The sequence below is a fragment of the Bos taurus genome, chromosome 4, assembly GCF_002263795.3.
Source record: "Bos taurus isolate L1 Dominette 01449 registration number 42190680 breed Hereford chromosome 4, ARS-UCD2.0, whole genome shotgun sequence".
Taxonomy (NCBI): Eukaryota; Metazoa; Chordata; class Mammalia; order Artiodactyla; family Bovidae; genus Bos; species Bos taurus.
The window spans coordinates 89,105,394-89,131,712 of record NC_037331.1 but is presented as its reverse complement, the minus strand read 5'-3'; the positions used below and the strand labels follow the sequence as shown (position 1 = coordinate 89,131,712).

General features: G+C 35.1%; 1 protein-coding gene across 11 annotated transcripts in view; it reads left to right on the top strand.

The window, feature by feature from the left end:
* Positions 1-26,319, top strand: part of POT1 (protection of telomeres 1) — a 98,351-nt gene that overhangs the window by 58,854 nt on the left and 13,178 nt on the right. For all 11 annotated transcript variants that reach the window (XM_005205670.5, XM_015470412.3, XM_024991139.2 and 8 more), the window contains 6 exons: positions 2,757-2,912; positions 10,438-10,607; positions 12,003-12,091; positions 17,423-17,479; positions 20,177-20,333; positions 22,734-22,939. In XM_005205670.5, the coding sequence (XP_005205727.2) occupies positions 2,757-2,912; positions 10,438-10,607; positions 12,003-12,091; positions 17,423-17,479; positions 20,177-20,333; positions 22,734-22,939 (835 nt within the window). The remainder of the gene's footprint in view (positions 1-2,756; positions 2,913-10,437; positions 10,608-12,002; positions 12,092-17,422; positions 17,480-20,176; positions 20,334-22,733; positions 22,940-26,319) is intronic.

Genomic DNA, 26,319 nt, shown 5'->3' with positions numbered 1-26,319 from the left:
TAATTTTAATTATAGGTTATTAAGACTATAATGTTAATAAGAATAGGTTAAAGGCTATGTCTGGAGGTATACTCAAAGACAAAATTTAGAGCCTTAAATGTCTTCATAAACAAAGAAAAAAAGGCATAGCATATTAGAATAATCTTTCATGTCAAGAAATTGAAAAAGTAACAAACATAACTGTAGAAAGTACAAGGTAGTATTTTAATAAGGTATTTAATTTTGGAGTAGGTAATTTTAGCATTGCCCAGAAATTTAAAATATTTTTTTAAACAGTACATAGTAAAAAAGTTTCTCTCCTTGCCATCCTCTCTTGTTCCCATGTTGCTGTTAATATAATAATAAAAATAACATTAGCATTTCAAATTGACAAAGAAAGATTGTTAAATGGTGATTGTTATCTATTTGGAAAAAAGATCTGTATATAATATGCAAATTCCTAACACATTGAGTTTTGATGCAAGATTGCAAAAGTTCCAGAATTTCAAAGCAAAGTCTGATTTACACTCTACTCTCAGTCCCTCCTTCAAAAGACTCATGAATTGGTCTGCTCAAAAACATGTACACACAATGCAAGAACAAATTCCAAGTGAAGATAAGTGTCTGGGACATAATGTTACTACTTCCAACGTTATTGTCCCGGTTCTTTTAGTAACAGAGCTAGTGACACAAACTCAAGATACTTTAACACCTAGCACTGGTACCAGCATTATTCAGTACTTCCTCTGTAAGCTGACCCTAGCAGACACTTGTATGGAAATGTGGTCTTTTCCAAACAACCCCATCAGAAAATAGGCAGAAAACCTAAAATGATATTTCTCCAAAGAAGACATGAAAATGGCCAAAATGCACATGAAAAGATGCTCAATATCACTTTATTAGAGAAACACAAATCAGAACTACAATGAGTTATCAAAACTGGTCAAAATGGCCATTGTTAAAAAGTCTGCAAATAACAAATGCTGGAGAGCATAGGGAGAAAGGGAAGCTTCCGACACTGTTGGTGGGAATGTAAATTGGTGCAGCCACTGTGGAGAACAGTGTGAAAGTTCCTTAAAAAACTAAAAATAGAGTTACCATATGATCTAGCAGTCCTGTTCCTGGTCATGTATATAGAAAAGGCAAAAACTAATTTGAAAAGATATGTCCAGTTTTCATAGCACTATTTACAATACCCAAGACATGGAAGCAGCCTAAATATCTATGAACAGATGAATGAATAAAGAAGATATACCATTTTTATGCACGCACGCACACACACACACACACACACAATAGAATATTATTTACCCAAAAAAAGAATGAAATAGTGCCATTTGCAGCAACATGGGTGGACCTAGACGTTATGGTACTAAGTAAAGAGAAAGACAGACGTCATATGATATCACTTATTATTGGAATCTTAAAAAATAAAACAAATGAACTTATTTACAAAACAGAAATAGACTTAAAAACATAGAAAACAAATTTACAGTTACCAAAAGGGAAAGGACAAGGGGAGGAATAAATTAGGCATTTGGAATTAATAGATACACACTAATGCTAATGCTATGCTAATGCTACGTCGCTTGAGTCGTGTCCAACTCTGTGTGACCCCATAGACGGCAGCCCACCAGGCTCCTCTGTCCCTGGGATTCTCCAGGCAAGAATACTGGAGTGGGTTGCCATTTCCTTCTCCAATGCATGAAAGAGAAAAATGAAAGTGAAGTCGCTCAGTCGTGCCCGACTCTTAGCGACCCCATGGACTGCGGCCTACCAGGCTCCTCTGTCCATGGATTTTCCAGGCAAAAGTACTGGAGTGGGGTGCCATTGCCTTCTCCAAGATACACACTACTATATATAAAATAAACAATAAGGACCTGTGTATAGCACAGAGAACTGTATTCAATATCTTGTAATAACCTATAATGGAAAAGAATACGAAAAAGTTAACGTGTATGTATGTGTGTGCTCACGCATGTGTAACTGATTGCACACATGTGTAACTGATCACACGCATGTGTGACTGAATCACTGTTGTACACCTGAAACTAATACATTGTAAATCAGCTCTACATCAACTGAAAAAAAAAAAAATAACAGTTAAAAAAAGAAATGTGTTTTCTACTTAAGTAGCTTGTTTTCTGTAGTACAACCCAACTTCGGACATGCAGGGCCATTCCCACCTCTCATTAAAACTCTTTTGCGATGCCTTTTTAGCATAATAAAGCATCAGTCATCTCTACCAACTTAGCACAGCACAAGCTAGTTCAAGTCTTAAGGATGGGATAGTGCATGCTTGGCCTGTGCTCCTTTCCTATCTCTATCTCAAGGTAACTTAAACAGCAATCCAACATACCTTTCCCTTTTCAAGGACCCATGATTGTCATTCACTTGTGTTCATTACATCTAATATAAGATTGCTTGAAAAACTGCCCAGCAGTAAAGTAAGAAATGAAAAGCAGAGTAGAAAAAGGTAAAAAGGAAAAGACATATATATTATAAATACACAAAAGAAAAAATAATAAAATTCAGCAATGTGTTAATCATTTTTCTAAGCTCACAGTTTTAATTTTTTTACTTATATTTTATTCATTGCCTATACATATGTAGTCCTTGTACAATCAGGAAAAAATATAGATCCTATTTAAACCTTAGCAGATATTTGGGGGAATATATTTAATTACTTTTAAGCTATATTACCAGCAAATAAACCTCTTTTAGCCTCCACAGTTTTATAAAAAGGTCATTAAAGTTTTGTTCTGCCTCTTGTGCAGGTATGGGATGGCACCAGGACCCCATTCCCATCTTGGAGAGTCTTAATGCAGGACCTTGCTCTTGAAGGTGATTTAAGTCGCATCCATCAGCTGCAGAATCTGACAGCAGACATTTTAGTCTATGATAACCATGTTCAAGTGGCTAAATCTCTAAAGGTGATGTTACATTGCAAACTTGTTTGTCTTTTGTGTTTTTATTAATTTTAGGGTAAATCACATGGTAGGTAATATTTGAGGTCTAGAAATTAATTCCAAATTTATTTTTTCTTTAATTTCTAATTTGTAAAATGCATGTTTAAAATTATTAGATGATACATTAAAATTATAATGGCTTGAACAGCTTTTTAAAATTTAAGAGCATTTCTGAATATCTTCAAGCTGTGCCCAATTTTGCTATGAAAATAAGAAAGAAAAATTTTATCCTGTAATAAAATTTGCTGAAACTGATGGAGGATGTATGAAATATTTGTAAACCTAAAAAATGCTAAGCTTTTTTAATTGGTTTGATAAAATCCAGTCTTTAACTTTGTACTCATTGATCTAAGAAATTGTTAATCTATCTCTAAAATATATTATAAATTGTTTATGTGTATCATGCATTTTATTAGAATTTGCTCAGTTTTTGAGATAAAATTTTCTAAGTAAAAGCATCCTGCTTAATTATGGCACTTCTTGTTTATTAATAACATTTTAAGAAATATTTTTCTTCATTTTACTATATTTTATGTTTGCAAGTATCCTTTCTTGCCAAGAAGAGTATCATTAATAATAGCAATCATAATAGTAACATTTATGAAGCACTTCATATGTATTTAGCACTGTCTCATGCAGTAGGTACTATCATTTCTGTTTACAAATGAGAAAACTGAGGCACTCAGAGGTTAAGCCCAAGATTTCACAGCCACTTGGGTGAAGCATGTATCTGAATGTACAGTGTCTGCTTCCAGAGCTAATCCTCTTAAGCAGTATAAAGAAATGATTTTCTTTATTGCAAATAAGGCTTCCATCCTACCTTAAAGAAGTTATACAGCCAACATAATAGGAAGAAAACAGTGAAAGTGAATTGCAGTTTTTTTAGATATGAATTTTAGTGCCTAATTTCTTTTTTGCAAATAAATGTTCTTGAAGAGGAAGTATTACCACTTTCATACTATTTACAAATAAGCCCACCCAACTCAATAAATTAGGTCAAATCCAGATCAAGGAAGGTGATAAGTGCACTTTTTTTCCTTTGTGAGTGTGTTCATACTTTGTCAGAAAATTGACCGTTGAAGGTATCTTTTGATGCTTTTCCCTGATTTTATCTGCATTGATTAGTTTCAAAAATAAATGTAATGATAAAGCCAATTCTAAAATCTTTTTAAGATACAGGTAGAGTTCTTTTACAAATGAAAAAATTTATATTTTAGATTGGACTTTTACCGTTTAATTCCCTTCCCTGTCTCTGTGCTGCTTCTATAGGTCGTTCTGTTCCTCTCTCTTGTCCGAGTCCTGAACAGTACCTACCACAATGCTTTCCATATTGTAAGGGTGAAGTAAATACTATCTTCTGATGAATGAATCAATCAGTAAGCCTCCTGAAATTAAAAAAAATATTTTTCATCTCCCTTTTCACTGCTTTATCTCACCCACTAGAGGGTGCTCTGAGCACACATAATTAAGAAAATGTAGGCAATTAATTTTTCTCTAAAGATATCATGACATATTTATCTGTAATGTTATAGAAAAATGGAAATAATTTTATCTGTATAAAAATAATATAACTGTAGGCTTTTATTTAATGTACAGTGATAGCATATTTTATTTGTTCTGAGGTAAACTCCAACCATTTCATACTAAATTAAGAAATCCCGAGTCGAATGATACTGATAGCCAATGAATTCTTATCAGCACTTGAAGAAAACTGGTTAAAGTTGCATATCTATAATGAAATGCATGGAATGCATGTATTTTTGTTGAGTAGGAACAGGAAAAATGTGGTTTTTATTTTATTTAATAAAGAACAATTAAGGCAGTTATAAAGTATGACATAATTGAATTCTCTGTACATTTTACAGCTTAAGTTTTTTAGCTGTAACGTTTTTAACATTTTTCTGAAAATTTGCTTTTTAAGTAAGATTTCACATTCCCTAAACATTTAATACACACACACATAATGACATTTCAAACATTTTGTCTATAAACAAAAGCAGGGTATTTTCAATCCCCAGGCTTATTCTGACACAATTTAAAAATAATTATAAAATATACCTAGTTAGTATGTTTGGCATTCAGTGACCCAAGAACTATAGTTTGATTATTTTCAGACATATACAGGTTATTAAAAATGTTAAACCTAAAGGGAAAGTTTTGAAAGTTTATAGGGAATATTTAAATTATTTAAAAAGGAATAATAATTTCTTAATAGCTAGTTTGTTTGCTTTTTTTGTTTATGTATTAAAATGGACTTTTATAACAACGTTTAGACATATGTTTTATAATTTTGGGATTATGATTCCCTCACCTGTATTTTTGGAATCTTACCACATTAACAACAAGACTATTTATTATGTATTTGTCTATTTTAACAGCACATCGGGCATATTTTATAGTATATTTAGCAAGCTTAAAAAAATACAATGCTGCCTCCAGAAGGAATTTCTGGAAATAGCAACTTGTCATTTTTATAGCCTATGTATATATAAATTCTCTCTTGATCTTTAAAATATTATTTTGTTTAATTATGAAATGCAGTAGTAGAGACAAACGAACATCCATGTGTCTGTCACCCAAACTTAATATTTATAAATGTTTTGCACACTTATTTTAGGTATTTTTAACTTTAAGAAATGAAACTCTGTGTGTGGAACCTTCTTTGTACTTCTGCCTATCCTAATTTTTTGCTTCCCAATATCCTTTTTTATTTATCCTAACATTTAGGTATGTACAACCATTTTTAGTATGCTTTTATTTTATGAATTTTTTCTGAAAAATGCATATAGTTATTTATCATTCTATAAATTGCTTTTCTCCTTTTGCATTATATTTCTAAGATTTATCCATGATCATACATGTGTCTCCATTAATACCAGCCTGTCTTAATTTTTATACCTTTATTTTTAAATGAAACTTCATAGGTTAAGCCCTCACTCCCAGTTCAGTCTTCAAAACTAACTTAACTGTTCACTTTCAGATCAATTTTTACAGTTTCAGGAAAGGCACTGGGGATTTTGACAGAAATTGCATTAATTTTAGAGAGTAATTAATTAGGAAATTATCATTATATTTTGAAACTTTTCACTTCTGCATATGGTATCTTTCACCTGGGTCTGGCCTTAAGTACTTTGTAGATTACATACAAATACTGTTCTAGTATATTGAGTATATTAAAAAGAATTATAGAATAATAAATGTTCAAAAAGAATGAGATAGAAGTGCATAAATAGAAATAAATTTTATATTTTCTTTTTACTTTACTTTGGAGACCATGAGGAAAATCAATTTGTTATCCTTTTTTTTATTTTTCCTTTTGTGTTTTTCTTCTTGAGTTTATTTTCCCTGCTCCCCTGCTGTTCTGTCAGTGTTAGAAGTCAGGGAAGAAAAGAATAAATGCTTTACCTCTTTATAAAACGTGTGATTATTTGGGAAAAGTATCCTTGAGAATGAAGAAGTAGCTCAAGGAGTACGGATTTCCCCCTCCTTTTCTTTCCCCCACCGTTTCTCTCCTATCAAATCCAGAGTGATGACAAGAAATACAATGAACTGAGACAATAATAAGCAGAGGTGGGAAATTGATTTATAATAAATGTGATTTAGGTTATACAGCTTCTTCCTTCAGTAGAAGTCAGTTTCTTTAATAATATTCTGTATGTGTCTCTTTTTAAGTCTTCTTAAGAGAATATCAAATACTGTATATTAAAGGTATTTTTAGGACTCAGTTCAGTCGCTCAGTCATGTCTGACTCTTTGTGATCTTGTGAACTGCAGCATGCCAGGCTTCCTTGTCCATAAGCAACTCCTGGAGCTGGATCAAACTCATTTCCATAGAATCGGTGATGCCATCAAACCGTCTCATCCTCTGTCGTCCCCTTTTCCTCCTGCCTTCAATCTTTCCCAGCATGAGAGTCTTTTCAAATAAGTCAGTTCTTGGCATCAGGTGGCCAAAGTACTGTAGCTTCAGCTAGAGCATCAGTCCTTCCAATGAATATTCAGGACTGATTTCCTTTAGGATGGACTGGTTTGATCTCGTAACAGTCCAAAGGACTCTCAAGAGACTTCTCCACATCACAGTTCAAAAGCATCCATTCTTCAGCATTCAGCTTTCTTACATGACTACTGGAAAAACCATAGTTTTGACTAGATGGACCTTTATTGGCAAAGTAATGTCTCTGCTTTTTAATATGCTGTCTAGGTTGGTCATAGCTTTTCTTGCAAGGAACAAGTGTCTTTTAATTTCATGGCTGCAGTCACCATCTGCAGTGATTTTGGAACCCCAAATAATAAAGTCTGTCACTATTTCCATTGTTTCCTCATCTATTTGCCCATGAAGTAGTGGCACCGGATGCCGTGATCTTAGTTTTGCTGAATGTTGAGTTTTAAGTCAACTTTTTCACCATCCTCTTTCACTTTCATCAAGAGGCTCTTAACTTCTTCGCTTTCTGCCATAAGGGTATCATCTGCATATCTGAGGTTATTGATATTTCTCCCGGTAATCTTCATTTCAGTTTATGCTTCATCCAGTCCAGCATTTCGCATGTAGTACTCTACATATAAGTTAAATAAGCAGGGTGACAAGATATAGCCTTGACAGATTCCTTTCCCTATTTGGAACCAGTCTGTTGTTCCATGTCCAGTTCTAACTGTTGCTGCTTGACCTGCATACAGATTTCTCAGGAGTCAGGTCAGGTGGTCTAGTATTCCCATCTATTTTAGAATTTTCCACAGTTTATTGTGATCCACACAGTCAAAGGCTTTGGCATAATCAATAAAGCAGAAGTAGATGTTTTTCTAGAACTCTCTTGCTTTTTCCATGATCCAGCGGTTGTTGTCAATTTGATCTCTGGTTCCTCTGCCTTTTCTAAATCCAGCTTGAACATCTGGAAGTTCACAGTTTATGTACTGTTGAAGCATGGCTTGGAGAATTTTTAGCATTACTTTGCTAGCATGTGAGATGAGTGCAGTTGTGCAGTAGTTTGAGCATTCTTTGGCATTGCCTTCCTTTGGGATTAGAATGAAAACTACCATGTTCAGTCTTGTGGCCACTGCTGAGTTTTCCAAATTTGCTGGCATATTGAGTGCAGCACTTTCATAGCATCATCTTTCAGGATTTGAAATAGTTCAACTGGAATTCCATCACTTCCATTAGCTTTGTTTGTAGTCATGCTTCCTAAGGCCCACTTGACTTCACATTCCAGGTTGTCTGGCTCTAGTCCAGTGATCACACCATCATGGTTATCTGTGTCATGAAGATCCTTTTTGTACAGTTCTTCTGTGTATTCTTGCCACCTCTTCTTAATATCTTCTGCTTCTGTTAGGTCCATACCATTTCTGTCCTTTATTGAGTCCATCTTTGCATGAAATGTTCCCTTGGTATCTCTAGTTTTCTTGAAGAGATCTCTAGTCTTTCCCATTCTATTATTTCCCTCTATTTCTTTGCATTGATCACTGAGGAGGGCATTCTTATCTCTCCTTGCTATTCTTTGTAACTCTGCATTCAGATGGGTGTATCTTTCCTTTTCTCCTTTGCCTTTAGCTTCTCTTCTTTTCTCAGCTATTTGTAAAGCTTCCTCAGACAACCATTTTGCCTTTTTGCATTTCTTTTTATTGGGGATGGTCTTGATCACTGCCTCTTATATAGTGTCACGAACCTCCATCCATAGATCTTCAAGCAGTCTATCAGATCTAATCCTGGGAATCTGTTTCTCACTACCACTGTATAATCATAAGGGATTTGATTTAGGTTATACCTGAATGGTCTAGTGGTTTTCCCTACTTTCTTCAATTTAAGTCTGAATTTGCCAATAAGAAGTTCATAATCTGAGCCACAGTCAGCTCCCGGTCTTGTTTTTGCTGACTGTATAGAGGTTCTCCATCTTTGGCTGCAAAGGATGCATCTTGATTTTGGTGTTGACCATCTGGTGATATCAGTGTGTAGAGTCTTCTCTTGTGTTGTTGGAAGAGGGTGTTTGCTAAGACCAGTGTGTTCTCTTGGCAAAATTCTGTTAGCCTTTGTCCTGCTTCGTTTTGTACTCCAAGGCCAAATTTCCCTGTTATTCCAGTTATCTCTTGACTTCCTACTTTTCCATTTCAGTCCCCTATAATGAAAAGGACATCTTTTTTGGGTGTTAGTTCTAGAAGGTCTTGTAGGTCTTAATAGAACCATTCAACTTCAGCTTCTTCAGCATTACTAGTTGGGGCATAGACTTGGATTACTGTGATATTGAATGGTTTGCCTTAAAAACAAACAGAGGTCATTCTGTTGTTTTTGAGATTGCATCAAAGTATTGCATTTCAGATTCTTTTGTTTACTGTAATGGCTATTCCATTTCTTCTAAGGCATTCTTGCCCACAGTAGTAGATATAATGGTCATCTGAGTTAAATTTTTAAGATTAAGTTTGGCACAACATCTAAAATTTACAATAGGACATTTAATTCAAAAATATATTTGGTTTAATTCTACATTTGAACTCACAGAGTCTGTTTCACATTATGGTGTCCTGACAGAAATTGTTTTTACAAATGTTTTCTTTCCATCAAACTTGTGGAATGTGTGCTGCATTCAGAGTTGTTCAGTTGTATCAGACTCTTTGAGACCCCATGAACTGTAGCCCACCAGGCTTCTCTTTCCATGGGATTTCTCAGGCAAGAATACTGGAGTGGGTTCCCATTTCCTACTCCAGGAGATCTTCCCAACCCAGGGATTGAACCCCTGGCTCTTGCATCTCTTGAACTGGCAGGTGAATTCTTGTGGAATAGAGGAAGTTTATTATTTTGATATAATAACACATTTAAAACTATTCTAGTAGTCTCATAATGAGAGTGTTTTAGTTGTCATATTTAATTAAATGTTACCTGAAATTGGGCTTCCCAGTGGGCTTAATGGTAAAGAATCCACCTGGCAATGCAGGAGACATGAATTTGATCCCTGGTTAAGAAGATTCTCTGGAGTAGGAAATGGCAGCCCACTCCATAATTCTTGCCTGAGAAATCCCATGGACAGATTAGCATGGTGGACTGCAGCCCATGGAGTAGCAAAGAGTCAAACACAACTGAGTGGGCCAGCTATCAGTGATATATCTTAAATTAGCTAAAGCAGGTTATTTTCAACAACCTAATCAAATAGGGGGCTTGAATTTGATTTAGGTAATAGGTTTCTCAGCTACTATATTTTACTAAAGCTAAGACTCAATCGTATTTCATGTCTTAATATCCCCAAAATGAAAATGTGCCTTTAGATTTGAAAAAAATGCATAATACGTATCTATACATGCATATGTATGTATACATACACACATTTTGGTTTCTATATGGTGTCCTTGGGGCTGATATTGAGTATACATCAGTGTAGCATACCAGTTCCCTTTCTGATGGGTCAACACCCCTGGTTATTGGTCTGTACCCCATATTAGTTGTTAAATATTGAATCAGAGATTTTTTTTTTTCATTTTCTCCATTTTCTAAATAACAAACCATCTGCTTTTAGGTTGGAAGCTTCCTTAGAATTTATAGCCTCCATACCAAACTTCAGTCAGTCAGTTCAGAGAACCTGGCAACGTCTTTAGCCCTAGAGTTTCATCTTCATGGAGGCACAAGTTATGGTCGGGGAATCAGAGTCTTGCCTGAAAATAACTCCGATGTGGATCAGCTGAAAAAGTAAGCCTATTATATACCTATCCAGAAATTGTAAATAAGGTATTAATTAAGCTGATTTCTAAGAAAATGTAGTTCTGAGGTGAGGAGAGGGAATCTAATGCTGCTATTGCTAAGTCGCTTCAGTCGTGTCTGACTCTGTGCGACCCCAGAGATAGCAGCCCACCAGGCTCCCCCGTCCCTGGGATTCTCCAGGCAAGAACACTGGAGTGGGTTGCCATTTCCTTCTCCAATGCGTGAAAGTGAAAAGTGAAAGTGAAGTCGCTCAGTCGTGTCCAACTCCTAGTGACCGCATGGACTGCAGCCCACCAGGCTCCTCCATCCATGGGATTTTCCAGGCAAGAGTACTGGAGTGGGGTGCCGTTGCCTTCTCTGGGGAATCTAATGAGTCCCTTGTAATTGATTCTTAGAGCCTTTTGTGCCATTATCCATTTTTTAAAAATAGCTGAACCAAATGAAACAAATCAAGTGATCGTGAGTTCAAATAGCTAAACAGTAGCAGAGCTGAGTTTATAGTCCTTAGTTTTCTAACATTTACTTATATTCTTTCCTACCTTTACTCTTTGCACTTTATGTTCTACCATTTTTTACCTTCTCTAAGTATGGAAACAAACAGTGGAAACTGGAGCTTAGCTAAAGTTTGGAAAACTTGATATATATATACCTAGAATGCCAAACGTACTTGGTCCTCCATGGAAAAAATACTGCCTTTCTAAAGTATGTATACCTAAGAAAATAGGTAGCAGAATTATTTCATGGTGTCATATTTTTAAAACTTTCAGGTGTGCCCAGAAAGTGAGTAGTACCTTAAATCCTGCTATACTTGTACTTCCCTTTTCCATGAAGTATTCCTATTAGTCATTGTGTGTAGAAACTCTTTGACCTATACTCTGGGGAAATAAAAAGTCTTCTGCATATTTTCAAAGAGATATACAAAATATCCTGTTCAGTAAATTAAAATGACATAACTATTTTCTGTTTTAACATATTTAAATCAAGATGACTTTAACATCAATGAAATTAGCTATTTTAATAACCTTATATCAGTTTTCCTACTTTATTTCTTAGATTGCAGAATATAGCCATATAGTATTTCATTGCTTGAGTCTAGAGTGAGATTGTTCTTAGAATGACATGTATTATATACCCAGCTTATTTGTAATATTTCATGATCCCACTATTTCACTTTTATCTTTCTAGATAATTTTTAAATTTTAGAGTCTCTTGGAACCTCCTGATAATCTGATGAAAGCTATAGACCTACTGAAGAATGCGTACACACACAAAAACGCACACAGATTTTCATGTAATTTCACTAAGCTCTTGGTTTCTATGGGTAAACTGACCATTATTTGACTGTGCTTTATGCAATTAAAAGTTGTATTCTTTCAATTATAGGATTTTAGAATCTGCACATTTGCCCCCCAACCAGAGTTTTGGTGGTGTATGTCAATCAGAGCAAGAGGACAGCTTTTCAAACATTTCAAGTAAGGACAGTTTTTTAATAAATTACCTAACTATAGTTGACTTATAATATTGTGTTAGTTTCAGGTGTACAGCTTTAGATTATTTTCCATTATAGGTTATTAACAAGATATTGAATATAGTTCCATGTGCTATACAGTAAATTCTGGTTATTTACCAGTTTTTATATATAGTGGTGTATATCCGTTAATTCCATACCCCTAATAACTAAGGGTGATTTTTGATGCTGCCAGTTTAGTTTCTGTTAAGTAAAATTACTACATCAACATAAATTCTCTTTTTTAATATCTCCCTATCTCCTTTTTTTTTGTTAAATTGATATTCATTATAAAGAAACATGCTAAACCTTTTTGTATCCTAATACAAAAAAACAGTACTCCTCCCTTAATTATGTAGTTACATTTTCAAATTGGAATGGTAAGGATTACTTGATTTGGGTTATATTAGTATTTATGTACATACATTTATGTGTGTGTATATACCTATTGGGCTTCGCAGGTGACTCAGTGGTAAAGAATCCACCTGCCAATACAGGAAATGCAGGAGACATGGGTTTAATTCTCGGGTCAGAAAGATCCCCTGGAGAAGGAAATGGCAACCCACTCCAGTATTCTTGCCTGAAAATATCCCATGGACAAAGGAGCCTAGTGGGATTGGAATGAAAACTGACCTTTTCCAGTCCTGTGGCCACTGCTCAGTTTTCCAGATATGCTGGCATATTGAGTGTAGCATTTTAACAGCATCATCTTTTAGGATTTGAAATAGCTCAGCTGGAATTCCATCACATCTGCTAGGTTTTTATGTAGTGATGCTTCCTAAACAAATTCTTAAAGAGATGGGAATTCGAGACCACCTGATCTGCCTCCTGAGAAATCTGTATGCATGTCAGGAAGCAACAGTTAGAACTGGACATGGAACAACAGAATGGTTCCAAATTGAGAAAGGAGCACATCAAGGCTGTATATTGTCACCCTGCTTATTTAACTTATATGCAGAGTACATCATGCTAAATGCCAGGCTGACTGAAGCACAAGCTGAAATCAAGATTACTGGGAGAAATATCAATAACCTCGGATATGCAGATGACACCACTCTTATGGCAGAAAGTGAAGAAAATCTTAAGAGCCTCTTGATGAAAGTGAAAAAGCTGTCTTAAAACTCAACATTCAGTAAATGAAGATCATGGTATCCAGTCCTATCACTTCATGTCAAATAGATGAGGAAACTGGAGAAACAATGACAGACTTTATTTTCTTGGGCTCCAAAATCACTGCAGATGGTGACTGCAGTCATGAAATTAAAAGATTCTTGCTCCTTGGAAGAAAAGCTATGACCAACCTCAGTACAGTGCAGTTCAGTCACTCAGTCGTGTCCAACTCTTTGTGACCCCATGGATTTCAGCACGCCAGGCTTCCCTGTCCATCGCCAACTCCCAGAGTTTGCTTAAACTCATGTCCATAGAGTCGGTGATGCCATCCAACCATCTCATCCTCTGTCGTCCCCTTCTCCTCCTGCCTTCAATCTTTCCCAGCATCAGGCTCTTTTCAAATGAGTCAGTTCTTCGCATCAGGTGACCAAAGTATTGGAGTTTCAGCTTCAGCATCAGTCCCATCAATGAATATTCAGGACTCATTTCCTTTAGGATGGACTGGTTTGATCTCCTTGCAGTCAAAGGGACTCTCAAGAGTCTTCTCCAACACCACAGTTCAAAAGCATCAGTTCTTCTGTGCTCAGCTTTCTTTATAGTCCAACTCTCACATCCATACGTAACTACTGGAAAAACCATAGCTTTGACTAGACGAACATTTGTTAGCAAAGTAATGTCTCTGCTTTTTAATATGCTGTCTATGTTGGTCATAACTTTCCTTCCAAGGAGCAAGCGTCTTTTAATTTCATGGCTGCAGTCACCATCTGCAGTGATTTTGGAGCCCAAGAAAATAAAGTCTGTCACTGTTTCCACTGTTTCTCCATCTATTTGCCATGAAGTGATGGGACCAGATGCCATGGAGAGAAGACCAACCTAGACAGCATATTAAAAAGCAGAGAGATGATTTTGCCAACAGTGGTTCGTCTGGTCAAGGCTATGGTTTCACCAGTAGTCATGTATAGATGTGAGAGTTGGACCATAAAGAACTCTGAGCGCTGAAGAATTGATGCTTTTGAACTGTGGTGTTAGAGAAATTCCTGAGAGTCCCTTGGACAGCAAGAGATGAAACCAATAAATCCTAAAGGAAATCAGTCCCGAATACTCATTGGAGGATTGATGCTGAAGCTGAAGCTCCAATACTTTGGCCACCTGATGCAAAGAACTGACTCACTGAAAAAGACCCTGATGCTGAGAAAGATTGAAGGCAGAAGAAGGGGATGACAGAGGATGAGGTGGTTGGATGGCATCACTGACTTAATGAACATGAGTTTGAGCAAGCTCCAGGAGTTGATGATGGACAGGGAAGCCTAGTGTGCTGCAGTCCATGGGGTCACAAATAGTTTGACATGACTGAGCTACTGAACTGAGCTGAGGAGCCTGGCGGGCTATAGCCCATGATGTGGCAAAGAGTCCCACACAACTTTAGTTAATAAACAACAATAACAACAAAAATATATATACTTATTAAAAATCTGTATTCATTTCCCAGTCAACAATTTGCTTGTTATTTTCTAGCTGCTTTACTTCCAATAGCCCAAGTATTTTTTGATCATACATATCTTAAGAGTTCCCAGTTATATTGAGCTATTTAAGTACCTAATTATAAAATATTAGCAGATAATTGATGGTATATTTATATTATTATCTACCTGAATAGATGGCTATTCGAATATAAATTTTAAAAATTTACTCAATCTGTAATAATTTTTCCTTTACCATTTTGTCTCAGTATTTGCTTGTACATTTTGAGCTTTAAAATCTATGTCATGTTTCTATCCCCTATGTTTTTTTTTTCCTACAACCTAACTTCTTCCCTACTATGATCTATTTAATGAATATTTATGCTCTATCTATATCAGTAATAATAAGCATTAAAATTAACATCTGTGACTTGAGAGGCACTAAATAAATGCTAACAGTCATTATTTAATCCTAACCGCACTCCTGTGAGGTTGCTATTATTCTTCCCTTTTGCAGAAAGGAAACTGAGGCTTTGAGTAATGGGGATCATATAATTTGCCCAACCTCTCTTACTATTAACTGATGGCAAAGTCAGTGCCATTCAAATGCTGGTGATTTGGTTATTTTGTCCATGTTTGTTTCTTCATTTTATGTGCTTTAAAATTCTTCATATTTCCTAGCACCTTGATGAGAGCATTTTAGCCTAATCTGTGACAACTTGAACCACCCATTATGAGGCCAATTTACTTCAGGTGCCAATCATTTAGAGCCAGTATGATTTATAATTATACTTTTTGAAATCTCTTTTCTCCTAAAATGTTTTTCCAGTTATTTTCAAGTAACAGAAGTAGTATATACAACAGTATCAAGCTACGTAGCTTTTCCATGCCTTTATGCCCACTTGCTGAGGTAAAGGTAACAGTTGACTATGATTTCTTCAAACCATTCATGTTTATAAAAATATATATATAATTCTATATGAACATATATATCTTTTCCTCTGTTTAAAATTTTCACAAAAGTGAGACCTTAGTATAGTGGTTGCTTCCTTTAATGATAGATCATAGACCTCTTTCTGGGCTAATTCATATAACTCAAACTCATTCTTTTATTTTTTATTTTTTTTTTAAACTTTGCATAATTGTATTAGTTTTGCCAAATATCAAAATGAACCCATCACAGGTATACATAGCTGCATTATGTTTTACGTCCATCTAATATAATGAATGCAGCCATTTTCTGTTTGATAGACAGGTGGTTTTCAGTTTCTTACTCTTACAAATAATGCTTTAATAAACATCCTTGAACAGTTGTACATTCAAGCTTATTTTTTCTCTAAAATAAACTCATAAAGGTGGGGTTGAAGAATCAAAGAGTAAACACGTGTTATTTTCGTAGATGACACCAGATTATATGCCAAAATGTCATAGGATTCAAATGCAAATAGCATGTCCCTTCCTTATACTGTCAGTGGTATTGCTTTAACAATATGTGTACTTTTTTCAGTTTGGCAGGTTTTAGGTATATTTAGTTTCCCTGAGTACTTGGAAACTTAAAAAATCTTATATTTATCGAACCTTTTTACTTCTTTGAATTGTCTGCTCTTACTCTTTACCTGATTTTCTGTTGGGCTTTTTTTCTTTTTTCTTGTCAGTTTGTGGGAGACTGTTTTAATACAGTTTTGCACATCTTTTCTCTTATTTTCTTATTATCTGTTTACTAATCAGGCTTTTGCATTGTTTCACTTCATGCAGAATGGCAGATATTAAGTAATCAGATTCTTTGAAATTATAGTTTGCCAGTTTAAGATGTCCATGCAGGTTCTCTTACCATGGGTCTTTGTGCCATTTATTAGTGATGTTAAAGGACAAGTAATCCATATGTTTGTATATGATGTTTCATATAATAAATTATAAAAATGTAACATACTATTATATGTAATAGAAGGTGGTAAGCTCATGTAAGTGCAAAATGTGAATACTTTTTTTTTAAGTCTTGAATTCTTCATTTTAGAAAGCATTACTAAAATGTATTGCTGTGATCACTATTTTTGCTCTTTGGTTTAAGTAAAATTATATTTTATGGCATTCATCAAGTCATCCTATTAAATTTAGTTAATTTATTATTTTATCTACCTATCCCTTATTTCCATCACAGTGTACTTTTTCAACATTAAAAAAACTTTCAAACATATAGAAAAGTTGAAACAGTTGTTCAGTCAACATTCATATTCCCACCATCAGTTTCTCCGTTAACCTTTTACTCTTTTGCTGTGTCTTTTATCTTTTTTAATCCATCAATTCATTTTAGTTTTTGATGCATTTCAAAGTAATTTGCAGACGTAAGTACACCTTCTAAATACTTCAGTGAATGAATATCATTATCTACAGTTCAGTATTTGTTTAGGATTCTAAACAAATTTAAAATGTTTAGATTTTAAATTCCTTGCCATTTTCACTTAATTGATGGAATCCACTTGTCTCTATAATAAAGCCTATGCAATTTTGATTAAGATTGCATTGAATCTACAAATCAATTGGGAAGAATATCAGTTATTAACAATATTGAACTTTCCATTCCATGAACAAATGACATGAATCTATAAACAAATTTCTCCATTGACTTAGCTTTTCTTCAGTTTCTCTCAGTAATGTTTTATAGTTTTCATTGCCACATTGAGCTTTTAATGGATTTTAAAATATAATTCTCTCCTTTTTCCTAATAGGCTCTGGATCAGTATCATTATATGAAGTTGAAAGATGTCAACAACTATCAGCTACAAGTAAGACCATTTTCATCTTTGAAATTGAGACACAATAGTAAGCATAATGAAGTCTGTCTTTATATTTATCAGGGAACTCATCATTGGGCTTCCCTTGTGGCTCAGATGGTAAAGAATCCGCCTGCAATGTGGGAGACCTGGGTTCGATCCCTGGGTTGGGAAGATCCCTGGAGAAGGAACGGCTACCCACTCCAGTATTCTGGCCTGGAGAATTCCACGGACTGTATGGTCCATGGGGTCTCAAAGAGTCAGACACGACTGAGCGATTTTCACTTAGCACTATCTAATATTGAGAGCGTATATCCATGAGAACAAAAACATACCCATATTTATCTTTTAATCCTCTACCTCATCCTAACTGGCATAAAATGGAACCCAGAAAGATATATGTTTTTAAATTGAGTGTATATATTTATATCATTTATCTATAAATTTTATAGATAAATTTAGACATATAAATAAAGACATATTTATAAAAATAAGCCCCACTGCATAGCAGAGAGTATAAAATATCTTATATAGTATTAGTTTTAATCAATCCACACTATGTATTTAGTGGTATACCCAAAAAGGAGCTCCTTAAAATATTCCCCCAAATTTTAATGTTAGCAATGATAATCAATTCATCAGATACCCATCTTCTGTTACTTCAGCTAAGGTGAAATAGAACAATTAAGAAAATATTTATATGCACAATATATTAAAATTCTGTAATATACTATTATAAAAACATAAGTTTTTCATAACTGGAGAAAGGATGTATAACTATGAAATGGCAGAGGGCTAGAAGAAAGAAGCTTATGGTATTGTATTAGATTTGGAGGTGTTAATATGCACTCATGGTGTTAGAGACAGATAAAGAAATAGATATATGTGTGTGTTTGTATATATGTATTCACTCATGTATATATTCATACACATGCAGGCTCATATGTGTAAGTATAGGTGTAAACATATGCATATGTGCCCCAGCTCTGTTGATAAAAGGAAATGGAAACAATGACATCCAGTAGCAATGAGCACACCTAGTGTTCAGACCCTCGGAGAAGGCGATGGCACCCCACTCCAGTACTCTTGCCTGGAGAATCCCATGGACATAGGAGCCTGGTAGGCTGCAGTCCATGGGGTCACGAAGAGTCACACACGACTGAGCGACTTTACTTTCACTTTTCATTTTCACGCATTGGAGAAGGAAATGGCAATCCACTCCACTGTTCTTGCCTGGAAAATCCCAGGGACGGCAGAGCCTGGTAGGCTGCCATCTATGGGTTTGCACAGAGTCGGACACAACTGAAGTGACTTAGCAGCAGCAGCTGCAGCAGCAGTGTTCAGATCTTAGTTTATAAATAATATCCCCAACCAGGGCTTCTTGGAGAAATAACATATTCCAGAATTGGGAAGGAGAATTGTAAGATGATTCTGGAACATCTTATTGTGCCATAAAGTAGAGAAGTCCCCTGGTTAATGGTGACAGGGTGTCAAATCTGGTACAATTTAAGTGTCAAAATTAAAATTACTAGTGATGAGATAGTACTGCTTGAGTAAAGTAGGAATCTATTAGTCCATATGGAGAGTAAAGAAAGAAAAAAACAAATAAATGAGGTTGAATAGAAAATTGTTATTTCAAATAGAATGGAAGCTGATAAACATAAAAGAAATAATCAAGTTAGGGAAAAAGTCACCATTTTTAATCATGATAATTTATTAAGTTGCCAATCATTGGTGGATCCTAAACTAGCAGGATTCTAAACATTTGATGAAATTGGGATATTTATATTTTATCAAATGCTTTCTTATTAATTATGGAGGGGGAAATAATAAGGTTATAGTGGAGAAACCTACTGAACACCACCTTAATGAGCTGAGCAAAGTTCACATCCCCAGGAATGAAAACACTGACACCACGTGCCTCTTCGTGTGCTCTTCATGTGCTCTGAGGGCCACAGGATCACTTACATGGTAGTATTCCTACCAGCAATGCATAATTGGTGTCTGATCATGATAAAAACCAGACCCACCCAAATAAGCAGCCTCAAATTCTCAGTATATCAACGTCTTGAAAGACGAAGAAAATCTTAGGAACTATTCTACACCGAAGGACTCCAAAGAGACGGAAGAAATAAATGCAATGCATTGTTCAGGATTAGATCCTGGACCTGAAAATAAAATGCTGAATAGGAACACATGTATACCTGTGGCGGATTCATTTTGATATTTGGCAAAACTAATACAATTATGTAAAGTTTTAAAATAAAATTTTAAAAAAAAAAGGAGCATTATGGGGCTAGTTGGAGAAATTTGAACATCTGTTGATTCAGTGATAATCATTGGTAAGTGTTTTGATGTTGAAAATTGCATTATAATATATTAATGAAATTTCTTGTTCATGTAAAATACACACGGAAGTAGTTAGGGGTTAAGGGGTATAATGTTTGGAAATTACTATCAAATGATTCATATATATATAAATATGTGAATATATGTATATGTGAATCATGTATCTGTAAGATTTATATATATACATATATATATAAACAGAGACATAGAAAATGACAGAGATGATGTGGCAAAATGCTACCAAGGTTGACAGTTAATACAACTTAGATTTTATTGTATATTTTTTTCATGGAGATTCTTATCATGAATATATTGATATCCTTATAGATTTATCTAACTTAATCCAAAAATTCTTCATAGTACTTACAGATCATCAATATTTGGAGAAAACCCCACTGTGTGCTATTTTGAAACAAAACGCTCCTCAACAATATCGGATCCGAGCAAAACTGAGATCATATAAGCCCAGAAGACTCTTTCAGTCTGTCAAACTTTATTGTCCAAAATGTCATTTACTGTAAGTATTTCCTGTAATAAAACCAAAGTTTTCATTTCATAAATTTGTGTATATATATTTTCTTATGTATAAGTTTAAGTCCTGGAAGTGAATCAGTTATGGTTTAAATCTATTGTATTTTGAAAGAATGGTAATCTTTTTAAGAGAAAACACTAATTCCTTAAAGATAAATCCTTTTGATATTTCTTCATAATAGTAAAAAAAAGTAGGTGCTATTTTTAGATCTGAAATTCAATTTAGTAGCTCTCATACATGCAAACAAGTAACAGACTATGAAAATATTTAAGCAGACTTTCTCATTTGTAACAAAAAAATCTTGAAAGTAAACCATTATTAACTAAAATTCTTAAATGGATAAGATTTCTGGTTAGTTGAAATTCCTAATTGTTACCTTGTTGGAAATATTCCTGTCCTGCTTAATAACTATAATACAGTGAACATAATTTAAATTTTTGTTAATAATTGAGGATTTCTCAGTTTCTGAAAATCTTTATTCTAAGCATCAATTTTTATATAAATGAGTAAGTATATAGAACATTAGAATATATATGTACTTATTATGGCTCAAGACATATTCTGAAAATTATTTTTAATCCCTCTTCCTCTATTTATGCAACTTGACTATCTTCTCTCTATGTATGTAACAAATACATGTATATACATCGTCATTCGGACATGTTGTGTGTGTGCTCTGTGCACTAATATACATATGGTTTCCCCTCTGAAATGTAGGTATAGTACTGTTTGTGGAGATTTTTAATCATCAGATCTCCTTCTGTAAAACAAGGGGTTGTTTTTTATCTATTTGGGCTTGAAATAATAGTTGGAATATGAGTATAGATTTTAGATCTTTAAGTATTATCAAATTATAGTTGGTAAAATTCTGTAAAATTATATAACTTTACCAAACAAAGCCACCCTGTATGATCCTTTTTTAAACAAATGAGGAAAACATTTCAGACAGGTTAAGAGGTTTGGGGCTTTCCTGGTAGTCCAGTGGTTAAGAATCTGCCTTGTAATGCAAGGGACACTGGTTTGACCCCTGGCCCGGGAGGTAGCCACATGCCTCAGGGCAGCTCGGCCTGTGTACCACAACTACTGAGCCTATACTCTGGAGCCCACAAGCCCCAAGTACTGAGCCCATGTACAACTACTGAAGCCTGTGCAACTTAGAGCCTGTGTTCCTCAGCAAGAGAAGCCACCTCAGTGAGAAGCCCATAGTGAAGTGAAAGTTGCTCAGTTGTGTCCAACTCTTTGTGACCCATGGACTATACGGTCCATGGAATTCTGCAGGCCAGAATACTGGAGTGAGTATCCGTTCCCTTCTCCAGGGGATCTTCCTAACCCAGGGATCAAACCCAGGTCTCCCTCATTGCAGGCGGATTCTTTACCAGGTGAGCCATGAGGCAATCTCCTGAGAAGCCCATGTACTCCAACAAAGAGTAGCCCCCACTCCCCACAACTAGAGAAAGCCCATGTGCAGCAACAAAGACCAATCATAGCTGTAAAATTAGATAAATATTAAATACAACACAAAAAAGTAGAACATTTAGTAAGATTAAAGAGATTTTACCTAAAGTTACACACTTGATTGGTGACAGAACCAAGAAAGGAAATAGACCTTTTGATTCCAGATTATGTAATTTCTACTGTATCATATTTTGCCATATGATTTAAAAAAATATATTCTAGATTAAAAGGAATCAAAATAAATACTGGTCTATAAAATAGGTACCCTATGAAAGTGAAATTACTTAAATAATAAGTGAATGTTTAGCTGGAGTGAAGATAGGGTTCCTACTGGGAGGTTTCCATTCCTTACAGAGGAGAACAATTTGGTGAAGAAGTAATTATACATAATCTTGGTATCACAGAGCCAGGCAAGGAAATTGCTGGTTGTTAATGTAATTATTATATGGATCTAATTAACCATGCTGCTGCTAAGTTACTTCAGTCCTGTCCGACTCTGTGCGACCCCATAGACGGCAGCCCACCAGGCTCCCCCATCCCTGGGATTCTCCAGGCAAGAACACTGGAGTGGGTTGCCATTTCCTTCTCCAATGCATGAAAGGGAAAAGTCAAAGTGAAGTCGCTCAGTCGTGTCCAACTCTTTGCGACCCCATGGACTGCAGCCCACCAGGCTCCTCTGTCCATGGGATTTTCCAGGCAAGAGTACTGGAGTGGGTGGCCATTGCCTTCTCCAAATTAACCATGAAATGTCATCAAATATCTTTCTATTGAATGAGTCCTTTAATCTGCAGAGTGAATTATCTCAATATTTTAAAATAAGTAGATGATTCATAAGCATATAAATGTTCTTTTAATTGGATAATTTGTTAAATTTGACTTTGTAAGCTTATACCAGTTGTTTTTGTGTTATTCCATTGTTGATGATTTTAGGCAAGAAGTGCCACATGAGATTGATTTGGATAAGATTTTGCAAGAGGGTACAAGCAAAACCCCAGATACCACGCTACAAAATACATCCTTATATAATTCAAAGGTCTGGACCACTAAAGATCAAGGAGAACGAAAAGTAGCTATTCATTTTGTGAAAAATAATGGTATTCTTCCACTTTCAAATGACTGTCTAATTTTGATAGAAGGTATGATGTTTTTACCGTTTTATTAACATACAGCTTTTTCTTCTGACTTTCTCTGATTAATTATTGTTAAATTTATTTTAGGGGCAACCTTGAACATATAAAATCAAAATATTGTTGCTTTAAATTTTATATAATATAATATATGTAACAGATTCAACTATATACGTACACATATACATATCTAAGTTTAACTGAATGACATTTTGAAATTATACATTAAACTTAAGTGTTTGCATTTGTTCATCTTGTTAGAGTCCTACATGCAATCTTAATGAGATCCAGTGTGATTTTTGAGCTGAATAATAATCAAGAAGCTGTTTATTATATATTGTTGCTGTTGACTTGGCCTCTGGATGTCACTCTTGTTTCATAAAAATACAGTGAAAGTCTTCTATTGACAGCTAAATCAAGGAAGGAATCCTTAACTCAAGTAAAGATAACTTGACATACAGTATTTTAAAAGAATGAAGCTTTAAGTCAAATTTGTTTTTTCATTTCTTTTATACTTTTGTCTTATTTTTATCTAATATTTATATAACAATACATAATAAAAGAAGACCACCTCTAATTTGCAATAGAGAAAACTTTAGTTTCATTTTGTAAATGAACTGATCTTAATTACAATGGATGATGATCATTTTTATTATTGATGTTTTTCTGTTTATAAAAGTAATTCATAATCTTTTAAAAAATAATTATATATATATGTATGTTTGAATACATATGTGTTTAAGCATTGGTGGTGTGTTCATGAACATTTCTTGTTTTAATACATTATAGCATATAGGAAACTATTCTAATTAATTTCTACATCTTAACTGATGTAATAATCACAATAATCCTGTGAAGTTGGTACTATTATAAGCTATTTTATACATGAGAAAACAACCACGGAATAGTGGTTCCCAGTATAGTGACAAGTGAAACTGAGTTACTTCCTGTTTCTTGACATAGTAACTCTGTGATAAACTTTATCTCCCCCTGGATGAAGTGTAATTATGGGGGCACAAAGAATTAAATAAATGTTACCCAGTTTCTCTCTAGGAAACTTATCGTAGTGTGCATATGCTTTAGTAGCATATGAAATTATCTGTTCCCCTACCCTCATCATTGTGATATACTAGAGCTTTAAAAAACTTGGCCACTTTTATGAGTGAAATGTGACAACTTACAGTATTTTTACCTGTACCAGGAGATAGACATAAAACAAAGACATACACACACACACACAAATGGAGTAAGACTATTTATATGCCCTAAAAATAAAATAAAGCCATGATCCTATCAGACTGTATTAGAACTGTCCTTGTAGAGCCAAGAGGATGACAAATACGCCTTCGGGTCCTTCTGTGCTTTGCTGCCTCCCACAGATTTCTGTTCTTAGCCAAGTTGGCCTTGAAGGTCCAAAGGAAGCTTAACAGAGAAGTCCCTGTAGCTCCCGCTTCTATCTTTAATTACCAGTTATCCCTCAAACTTTCAATCTCATCTCCTACCTCAATTCCCATCCCACCCTGTAGGCGTACTAAACTGCTGATACATCTTAAACCTAGTGTATTTCTCTGTACCTCTTTGCCAATCCATTGCCGCTTTCCTGGGAAATTCTGCTCTAATACTTCTTCAGAAGTAAATGCAGCAATTCTCCAGCAATTCCCATATAATATTTAATGAACACCTACATGCATCAGGCATTTTTCTGATTCATCAGGCAGATTTGAGTCGTTCTTATTACATACCATATGAACTTCTAGTAGGGCATTTTCTTCGTATATTTGTGCCTTATCTGTCTGTTTATAGATTTGTTGTCTTTATTAGAATTTAAAATTCCCTGAGGTCAGAATACATGTAATTTTAATCTATGTAACTTCAACACCTGGAGTAGTAAACCTGATGTGTAACTGACTTTGTTTGCAACCCTATGGACTGTAGCCAGCCAGGCTATTTTTATTTTACCATATTTCTGAGTATTATAACTCCAGGCCTAGGCTAGGATCTAACTGTAGTTAGATCCTGCTATTACAGGTCTGAGAAAAGAGGTATAGGAGCCAGACAAGTTAAAACGCCACAAAACTTGCTGTTCTCACCAAGATTTATCCACTATTTTTGAATGACCACTCCTTGAATTGTTGCAAACCTTTGATTGGTTTCTGTGCTTAGTCACTCAGTCGTGTCCAACTCTTTGTGACCGCATGGACTGATAGACACCAGGCTCCTCTGTGGTTGGAATTCTCCAGGCAAGAATACTGGAGTGGATTGCCATGCACTCCACCTGGAGATCTTCACAACCCAGGGATCGAACCCAGGTCTCCCACATTGCAGGCAGTTTCTTTACTGTAATTTCTAGAGTTCTGAAAAAGTTGAATTTGTTCATTTTTGCCAACGTTCTTTTTGCTGTTATAGAGCTGTGTATTTTTGAATGTTCTTACTCCACTATGCCAGAAATACTTCCCCCTCACAATTGAATTTCAACATTATAAATTTTACACAAATTTTAGGAAATACACGAAACTATTTTTATAAATCATCTTCTCTTTCCCTGGAGAGGAAGAATTATCAGTCTAAGTGAAAGTATACCAGAAAAGGTACTGGTAGGTTTGAGTAATCAGAGATAAGGCTGCCTTCTAATAATGGTATGCCATTGAACATTCTATTTCTTCTCAGCCAACCTGATGGTTTTAGTGCCCTTCCTGTCATAACATTTGGGTGTGATGATTTTTCATAGGAAAAATGAATAAACCCTATACAGGAATTTCAATTACTTGAACTGTTCACATCTATATTTAAATTAAATGTTAAACTAAAAAGAACTGTGAACTTCCAGATGTTCAAGACAGTTTTAGAAAAGGCAGAGGAACCAGAGATCAAATTGCCAACATCCTCTGGATCATCAAAAAAACAAGAGAATTCCAGAAAAACATCTATTTCTGCTTTATTAACTATGCCAAAGCCATTGATTGTGAGGATCACAATAAACTGTGAAAGAGATGGGAATACCAGACAACCTGACCTGCCTCCTAAAGGAGATCAGTCCTGGGTGTTCATTGGAAGGCCTGATGTTGAAGCTAAAACTCCAATACTTTGGCCACCTGATGCGAAGAGCTGACTCATTTGAAAAGACCCTGATGCTGGGAAAGATTGAGGGCAGGAGGAGAAGGGGACGACAGAGGATGAGATGGTTGGATGGCATCACCAACTCAATGGACATGGGTTTGGATAGACTCCAGCAGTTGGTAATGGATAGGGAGGCCTGGTGTGCTGCAGTTCACGGGGTTGCAAAGAGTTGGACACGACTGAGCAACTGAACTGAACTGACCTGCCTCTTGAGAAATCTGCGTACAGGTCAAGAAGCAACAGTTAGAACTGGACATGGAACAACAGACTGG